Source organism: Camellia sinensis, chromosome 15, assembly GCF_055761805.1.
Source record: "Camellia sinensis isolate YWXY chromosome 15, ASM5576180v1, whole genome shotgun sequence".
Lineage (NCBI taxonomy): Eukaryota > Viridiplantae > Streptophyta > Magnoliopsida > Ericales > Theaceae > Camellia > Camellia sinensis.
In genome coordinates this window covers 137,119,741-137,129,225 of record NC_138975.1, presented here as the reverse complement: position 1 = coordinate 137,129,225, position 9,485 = coordinate 137,119,741, and the positions used below count along the sequence as shown (strand labels likewise).

The following is a 9,485-nucleotide window of genomic DNA, read 5'->3' as shown; positions in this document are numbered from 1 at the left end:
AACATTGATAACATCACAAAAAAATTACTCAGAAAATTAAGTCTTTGGCATGCCAAACTTTTTGATTTTTTTGGCTATTTTAGCAACAAAAAGACAAAATATGTTAAAAAATTAATAACACAAAACGTAATATCCAAATCATAATCATTTTATTTTTTCTCTTACAAAAGCCAAAATGTTTATCCCAAACAAGATTTTTTAGTGCCAGATTAAAATAACTAAAAAGTTAGAAAGCCAACTCGCATCCTAAACGAATTCTAAATAAGTGGATCCTATTTATTTTTTGATGTTACTATACCCCATTATTGAATTTCACCATACATTTAAAAAAAAAAAAAAAGAATTTTCATAATATTTATTTTTTCAAAATACATAACTTTTAATATTAGCATCCAAGGTCATGTACATATGGTTGAAATTAAAGCCCATTGATTGTACTCTGTTCTATCCCTGACTTTAGTGGTAGTTGAAGAAAAAGCAAGACACTTGCTTTTGCTAGAACTGAAGTTTGTCTTTCTTGTGCTTCTATGCCAACATTTTCAAACCTCCCAATCATTAAACCCAAAACAACAAAACAACAAAACAACACAAAGGTAAATTCAAAAGACATACAAAGGTCCCAAAAATCATATCAAACCACTACATAGTATTAATTCTTCCACAAATGCTTCTCTCCTCCACTTTCACACCTCTCTCCTCTCCTCCCCTGTTTTTCTCTGTTTTCTCGCCTCCCCTGTTTTTCTGTTTTTTCTCCATTCTTTCTTCTCCAAATGCATCTCAAATTCAACAAATCTTTCCATATTCTTGTCATTTTCATCATATTTTCCGTCTTCGCATATGAAACTCTATCCGTAGATCCGAATTTCGAGCCCTGTACGCCTCGAAATTGCGGGAATGGTCCAAATATAAGTTACCCTTTTTGGATTACTAAGTTGCATGAGTCTTATTGTGGCCAACCAAACTTTGAGGTCACTTGCAATGGCGGAAACCCGGTTGTCGCGATATCCGATGATGATTATGTCATCGAAGAAATATTCTACACCAATAATTCATTTCTCTTGGCCAATTCCATGGTCTGTGATTTTGAAAATACATGTCCAATTCTTCTGCATAATTTTAGCATTGAGGGAACTCCATACAACCATAGTCTTAGCTATGTCGATCTCTTCTTCTTCTACAATTGTTCAACATATCCTATTAACAAACCGACATATCGAGTTGATTGTGCAAGCAATGCTACCGATTTATCATTTGCTGTTTTTCACAAGGAGGTTTTGGAGTATGAGAATTATTCGATTGACTCGTGCAATTCTTGGGTGAATGCACCTGTGGAGACTGGAGATATCAAGAAATTGTTGGAAATGAATTTCATTGATGTTTTGAGAAGAGGGTTTGTTTTGCAATGGAGTGAAGATTATTGCAGTGATTGCAAGAGAAGTGGAGGGAACTGTGGTTCTATTAATAACAAATTTACCTGTTTTTGCTCCGATAAACAACATTCCAAAACCTGTGACAATGGTAAGCGTGGTGAAACTTAGTCCTTTTTATCATTCTTTCTAGTCCGACCATGTTTCACTATCTCTTCTAAAATCAATTGGTGTTTAAAAAATAATTCACTTACGTTTTTTATGACATTCTCCTAGATCCATCCAAGGTCCGCATGCCTGTTTTTAGAGTAGTTGTAGAGTCATGTTGTGTATCCAACATTTTTCAATTATTTCTATCTTTTTTGGTGCAAATTTTAGTCCTAGAGAGAAGAACTTGCATCCATAATCTTGTGTCCATTCGCTCTTTCTTTCTTTCTTTCTTTTATATATGTAAGTAAAATTTTACAAGTAGACCATTAAAATGGAAATTAGGGTAGAGATAGAATTCTCATATATTCCACTATTAGAGTTTGCATTGTGATAATATTTGCGCTAATGGTTTATCATGTTTTGTGATTATCTACAGAGCATAAAAAAAGTTGGATGCCAGCAATGCTTGGTATAGGTAAATATGCCCCTCCCATCTTCTATTGTTTTCCATTCTGGTATGAAATCAATCACAAAATTAAATATAAAATATATATAAATGAACAATATTTTTAAAAAAAAGAATACTAGGATTTACATGTAAAAAAATTATTAGGAAAATTGTACTTGTGATTCTTATAATTCATGTCTTGTGCCAATTTAGATATGTAGTTTCAATTATATCAATTTTGTCTTTAATTTTTGACATTTTGTGAAATTAGACAAATTGATAACATCCATTAAGAATTAGACAAAAAGCAAGGGTAAAATGATCTTTTCAAAAGGAAATAGACAAATTTAAAATTAACAATAACTCTTCAATCACTTTGAAAAGAGTGAATGAACTATTTTATCTATTGATCAATCTAATTGCTAAAGAGATATTATCAATTTGACTAAACTGACACAACGTGAAAAATTGAAGAGTAAAATTAATATAATTAGAAAACCAATGGCCAAATTGTCCAAAATTATATTCATTAATACAGATTTACTAATGCTAAAAACACATAATTAAAATATAGGATGGATCATTCATAATTAAAATATAGAATGGATCATATAAAGTGTAATGGTAGATTAAGATATGAATGCAAATCCTTCTATAATTGGGTGTATCTCAGTCTTTCATTACACTTTCTATGAACTATTCTATGATTTATTTTGTACTTTTAACATTGTTGATATAACTTTTGTGCTTGATTCTATGACTGGTTTATAGGAGAACAATGGTCCAAACTTCTTCTTATAGAGCATATTCTCACTTCGGCTTTTTTTCCAATGCAGGGCTTGGGCTTGGGGTAGGAGTAGGTACCCTCTTTGTGGTGGCTATTGTTTTCATCATCTATCATCACAGGAACAAAAAATACAATGCGATGTCGTCTTGGATATCTCGATATGCTTCTCATACATCTTCAATGAATGATATTGAAAAGGAAGCAAGCTACTATGGAGTCCAAACTTTCAGCTATAATGAACTCCAAAAAGCCACCAACAATTTTGATTCCAAGAAAGAAATTGGGGATGGAGGATTTGGCACTGTATACCAAGGTATTTATCAACTCAAAACTATCTTACAAGCACAATTTTTTTAATGAATACAGTGTTGGCAGGATTATATTCTGTATATATATATATATATATTTTAAAGAATAATACTTATTTTTAGTCCTCAAAAGAGTTGGATTGTCCAATTAGGCCCGTGGACTTACCACAAGTCTCACTTTGATGATTTAATCCATAAATTTTTTTAGGCCTTCATATGTAATCATTCATAAAAGGAAAAAAAGAAGATTTTTAGTTTTTTTTGTTTTCCTACACATTTTTATCACATTTATTTTTTAAAAATAGATAAATAATTTTCAAAATCACATTTATCATCCCCATTTTTTAAAACTAATGTGATGAAATCTTATGGTTAAAATTATCAGATCAATCTTTTTTTTTTTGGTGTATGTGTGCGCTCGTGCATACTTGTGTGGATAATCTACATAGACAGACTATCAATAAATCACTGAACTAAGGCCCACGAGCCTACATTGGACCGTCCAGTCCTCACAAGCTACCTTTTTTTTTTTTTTGAAATATTTTGTAGGATAAAATATTTTTATAGTCCCTAAATTATGCATTGTGTCACCCGGATCATCTAAGTTTCAATTTTGCAAAAGTTGTACTAGTTTTTAATTGAGTCAATTTGATCCAATTTCAAATAAGCCGTCTAAATTGTTAACCAATATTCCAACGAATCATAGTAAAAAATTACAAAAACTCTGGAGCATATGACACAACTTGTTTCTTGAGTTGTATATTATAGAGTTTCCTTTCTTTCTTATGGTTTATTGTAATGAAAAGCATACTTACATGCACCATTTGATTGAGATCAACCACTTTTTTTCATATAATCTTAACCAGGCAAACTTCAAGACGGGCGAGTAGTTGCAGTGAAGCGATTATACGAACACAATTTCAAAAGAGTGGAACAATTCATGAACGAAATAGAGATCCTCACCCGCCTCCGCCACCCAAACCTCGTCTCTCTCTACGGCTGCAGCTCCCGCCACTGTCGCGAGCTCCTCCTCGTCTATGAATACATCCCCAATGGCACTGTCGCTGATCACCTCCACGGCGACCTCGCAAAATCCGGTTCCCTCTCTTGGACTACAAGAATGAACATTGCATTCGAAACGGCTAGTGCGTTGGCTTACCTCCACGCTGCTGACGTTATTCATCGCGACGTCAAAACTAACAACATCTTACTCGACAACAACTTTCGTATTAAAGTTGCTGATTTTGGACTTTCTCGTCTTTTCCCAACTGATGTGACCCACGTGTCCACGGCCCCACAAGGTACTCCGGGTTATGTGGACCCCGAGTACCATGAATGCTACCAACTTACTGATAAGAGTGACGTTTATAGCTTTGGGGTTGTTTTGATTGAGCTTATATCGTCTAAGCCAGCTGTGGACATTACAAGGCATCGCCACGAAATTAATTTGTCTAATATGGCAATTAATAAGATTCAAAATCAAGAACTTCATGAGCTTGTTGACCCGTGTCTTGGGTTTAACTCAGATTATAAGGTGACAGAGATGGTCAAGGTGGTTGCTGAGCTGGCATTTCAGTGTTTGCAGAATGAGAGCGATATGAGGCCATCGATGAAAGAAGTGTTGGAGGTTTTGAAGGAAATCAGTAGTGTGGGTTATGATAGGAAGGTTGCGGACGAGATGGATATACCAGCAGATGATGTTGTGTTGTTGAAGAGTGATCCACCGACGCTTTCGCCTAATTCTTTGAGGCAAAATTGGGTTATCAGGGGAAGTACAACATCTAATGCGCAGTAGCTAAGTTAATGTATCATTTTAATGCAGTCAAGATCCATTTTGTAGTAAATTTTGGGTGATAATGCCATCTTATTTCCATCATGAATATGAAAGTTACTCTGAATTATATCAATGCCTTTGTATATAGTGATAAAATCATTGTATAAGTCGATTGAATTTTTTTTTTTGTTCTATTCATTGTTTCATTGTTTTTATTTGTTCTTAAAACTAGGCAATGAACCACGCCCAATTTCCTGGTCTTAAATTGTCATGTCTATAAATTTGCATCGATTTTAGAGAATTTTTTTCAAAAAGCAAAAGCAAAAATGAGAAAAATATTGGGAAAAATGTTAAAACAAAAACTAGATCATATATGTGATAATGTCATATGCTTTCATTTTCATGGTCTACCAATGATAATGTCATGATATAATTGAAGAATTTAATGGGTGTTCTCGGATCAACACGTTCCAAGTACATCCAATGATTTCTTGTTATAATGAGCTGGAGATATGGGAAATGTGATCATGGATAAATTTCATCATAGGAAACCAGATGAAAAAAATCTATTGCTAAAGAGGTTGCATATGAAGTTAATGCTTTATTATCGTTATTATTATTTTTTTCCTAGATTTTTCGACTCCACACTTACAATGCTAATGCTAATCTCATTGTAGCCGATCATGTCAGAGGTGCTTTTTCTGTTAAAGAAGTAAACAAGTAAGGCAAGAAAGACAGAACCAGCCTTTTTAATAAACAGAGAAGAGTCACATTTACTGTTCTTGAATCCTTGAGACAGCAAAAAAGAGGAGAATGTGGAGTACCAAGCTCTTGGGGCTTGTTTAAGACCATACAAGGCCTTACGAAGTTTGCAAACAATCTGAGAATTAGGAGACTGATCTTCAAACCCTGGTGGTTGCAGTATGTAAACCTCCTTTTCTAAGATCCCATGAAGAAAGGCATTAGAAATATCTAATTGCTTGATAGGCCAACTGTGATGAAGAGCAAGACAGAACAGTACACGAATTGTTGGTAATTTAGCAACTGGGCTAAAAGTTTCCTGAAAATCAATCCCCTCCTGTTGGAGATAACCTTTAGCAACCAATCTGGCTTTATGCCTAGCCACTGTTTCATCTGAATTGCCTTTGATTTTGAACACCCACTTGCAACCTATGGCAGTCTTTCCTTGGGGAAGAGAAACCAAAGACCAGGTGTGTTAGTTTTGCAAAGCTTGGAACTTCTCAAGGATAGCTTGTTTCCAAATAGGAGTAAGTAAAACTTCCTTATGAGTAGGAGGCTCAATATCAGTATATGAAGAAGATGCAGGTAGCTTAACAGTAGACAAAGCAGCTTTGGATCTAGTAATCATAGGATGACAGTTAGAAAGAGAAAGAACTGAAGGAATGACAGAAGAAGGAGCAGGTATAGGTAATTGAATGGAAATAAAGTCAATAGGAATAGAAGGCTGAGGAGGAGAAGTAAGAAAATGTAAAGAAGATTGTGACTAAGATGAAGAAGACTGGGATTGAGATAAAGAAGGACTAAGAATAGCAGCAGAAGAAGTAGGAGTGCTGAAAGAAGAATAATGATGTTTAATAGTAGAGGAAGATGGAGAAGGAGAGTCCTAGAAAAAGGACTGAAGAGAAGGCAATTGAGAGGAAGAAAGAAAAGAGGAAGAAGACAAGTGAGCAAAAGGAAAAACTTGTTCATTGAACAACACATGTCTAGAAAGGTAAATGGTGCCAGTTTTGGGATCAAGACACCTGTAACCTTTAGCAAATGGATGATAGCCTAAGAAAACACACTCAATAGATTTAGGCTGCAATTTGGTAGAAATGTAAGGTTTAAGCCAAGGGAAACATTGACAACCAAACACCTTAAGAATAGAAAAATCTGGAGTGCTATGAAAGAGAGTTTCAAAAGGAGTTTTGTATGCCAATTTGGAAGAAGGCAGTCTATTTATAAGATAAGTGGCACAAGCAATGGCATCAAACCAGTAATGGAGAGGAACAAGTGAGTGATGAAGTAATGCAATTGCAATTTCAGTGAGGTGTCTGTGCTTTCTTTCAACCACACCATTCTGAGATGGTGTATAGGGATATGAGTGTTGATGCACAATACCTTGAGAAACAGTAAATTGCTTAATTTTATTATTAAAAAACTCTGTGCCACCATCAGTTCTAAGAATCTGAAGAGATGTAGAAAATTGTTTTTCTGCATAAGCTTTGAATTCAAGAAACTTATCATATACTTCACTCTTGTAAGCTAATGGATACAACCATGTGAATCTACTAAAATCATCAACAAAGAGAACATAGTATTTGTAACCAGAAGTGGACGAAAAGGGCCCCCAAACATCACTGTGTATTAAAGCAAGAAGTTTATTAACAGTGGAATTAGACAATGAAAAAGGTAATTTGTGACTTTTGGTAACACAACAATCAACACAGTCATGAACCTGAACATAATTAGGATTTTTAAGATGCAAATGAGGCCTAATAAGCTTGAATTTCAAACTACTAGGATGGCCTAACCTATTATGCCATATAGTACTAATAGCAGAAGAACTAGAATGCACTTGAGATGTGAAACTTGTGTGTGTTGCTGCAGAATGAGGAGTGAGAGCAGGTAAACTAGTGTGTGTGGTTGCAGAATGAGGAGTGAGAGTAGGTGAGGTAGCAGTGGAAAAGAATTGGTATAATCCATGCAGATTAGAGCCTAGGCAGCAGTGGAAAAGAAATGGTATAATCCATGAAGATTAGAGCCTTTGTGAAGAATTCTCTTCGTAACCTTGTCCTGAATCACAAAATGAGTATCATCAAAACTGATAATGCAATTATTATCTTGAGTCAATTTGCGAACAGAGACCAGATGAGATGATAAAGAATCTATATGAAGCACATTTTTAAGCTTAAAGAGATGATGAGGAGTAGGAAAAAGACCTTTACCAGTATGTTGCATAGGAATAGAGTTACCATCTCCTATAGTAATTTGATCTGATCCTTGATAGGGCTGATAACAACTGAGTTGGCTAAGATCATTGGTCATATGATCTGTAGCTGCAGAATCCAAGAACCATGGACTTGGAGCAGATGATGAAGATGAAGACATAGAAGCATTGGAAGCAGTAACAAAAGCTCTTGATGGTGGCTGAGAACTGAAGTTGCTTATTTGGGAAGACTGTGGCTGAAATGAAGAGTATTATGGATCCATATGATGCCATCAGTCTAAGACAGAATGATTAGAACCTCTACAAATCTGACAGAATTGATTAGAAACTTGTGATCCTTGGCCTTAAAATCTACCACCACCAGAACCTTTGTAAGATCCTCAATATCCTCTATATCTATATCCTCTGTAGGATCCTTGAGTACGACTACCTCTTCCTCCTCTAGAATAAGATCTACCACGAGTTTGATTAAAAGACGGAGCTTGTGAATTGTTAAATCCTTTAACTGTGGAAAAAGCTACAGTTGATCCTGCAGATTATTTATTCTGCGAATCTAAATGAAGAGCCTCTGAACATAGCAAGGAGGAGAGGTTATCCATAGTAATAACCTCTGGTCTAGCATGAATTATGGTTGAAAAAGCATCATACTCTAAAGGAAGACCATTCAGAGTAATGAGGACCAGATCCTCATAATCAATGATAATAGAGGCCAAAGCTAACTGACTAACTATGACTTTAATTTTGGACAGATATTCTTCCATTGTATCTGATTTCTTAGCAACACTATTCAGTTTATTTTTTAATTAATGAACATGCGAACGAGATAAGGTTGTAAATCTCTTTTGCAGAGATGTCCATACCTCTGAACAGTGATGAAATTGCAGAACAGATGCATAAATCGATGGTATAAGAGTTGTAGTGATGCAACTTAACAGATGTACATTAATCATAGTCCATTGAAGAAAGTCAGTATTAGGTACTGAACTCTCTGTTGAATCAATGATTGTAGATGAAGGACATGTGATTGAGCCATCAACATAACCAAGCATATTGGTTGCTCGAAGAACATTTGAGAGCTGAGATTGCCAGATGATGAAATTTGTTTCATCAAGCTTTACTGTAACAAAGGATGATAGATTAGAGATCAGTAATGTCAGATTTGAAGGAAGAGAAGAAGAAAGTGAAGGAAGAGAAGAACAAAGTGATGTTGTCATGGATCAGTTGCTCGGTAGAGGTTCTATGGCTCTGATACCATAATGAAGTTTGTAATCAAACTCTTTCATTCACGATTAATCACAAGTACATGCATCACTTATATTTATATACAATATAATGACTTTAACAAACAAACAACCACTACAACTAACTCCTAACTAATTCTACAAAATATCTCTTCAAAATATTTAAGCTGATAGCTAAGGTTGAAGCTATGGTATGAGTTGTAGCTTGGAGCTACAACTGCGACCTAGGCTAGCTGGTGATGTATATTCAACAAAAAGACATAGAATAAAATTTTAGTACCATACCTATAACAACTTTCAAGGTCAATTGTTTCTTTCCATGCAAAACATAACACCACACTATTAACTAAGTCTGTGTTTGGATAGGAATTTAGAAAGGAAAAGATAAAAGGTGAGTGAAATGTATGTATATGTCATTCATGTTTCACTACTTTTCTCTTTTTCTTTGTAAATCCCTACG

At 34.9% G+C, this 9,485-nt stretch overlaps 1 protein-coding gene across 1 annotated transcript; it reads left to right on the top strand.

Moving 5' to 3' along the window:
* Positions 1 to 594: 594 nt before the first annotated feature.
* On the top strand, positions 595 to 5,045 carry LOC145813880 (LEAF RUST 10 DISEASE-RESISTANCE LOCUS RECEPTOR-LIKE PROTEIN KINASE-like 1.2). The gene is made up of 3 exons (XM_082910173.1): positions 595 to 1,524; positions 2,769 to 3,065; positions 3,927 to 5,045. Exons 1-3 carry the CDS (start codon positions 771 to 773, stop codon positions 4,853 to 4,855), a joined length of 1,980 nt encoding a protein of 659 aa, XP_082766299.1. The 5' UTR covers positions 595 to 770; the 3' UTR covers positions 4,856 to 5,045.
* The last annotated feature ends 4,440 nt before the right edge of the window (positions 5,046 to 9,485 follow it).

Coding starts and splice junctions, on each gene's coding strand:
- LOC145813880 (XM_082910173.1), top strand. CDS start 771: ATGCATCTCAAATTCAACAAATCTTTCCATATTCTTGTCATTTTCATC. Junction 1,525..2,768: donor AACCTGTGACAATGGTAAGC/GTGGTGAAACTT, acceptor CTTCTTATAGAG/CATATTCTCACTTCGGCTTT. Junction 3,066..3,926: donor ATTTGGCACTGTATACCAAG/GTATTTATCAAC, acceptor AATCTTAACCAG/GCAAACTTCAAGACGGGCGA.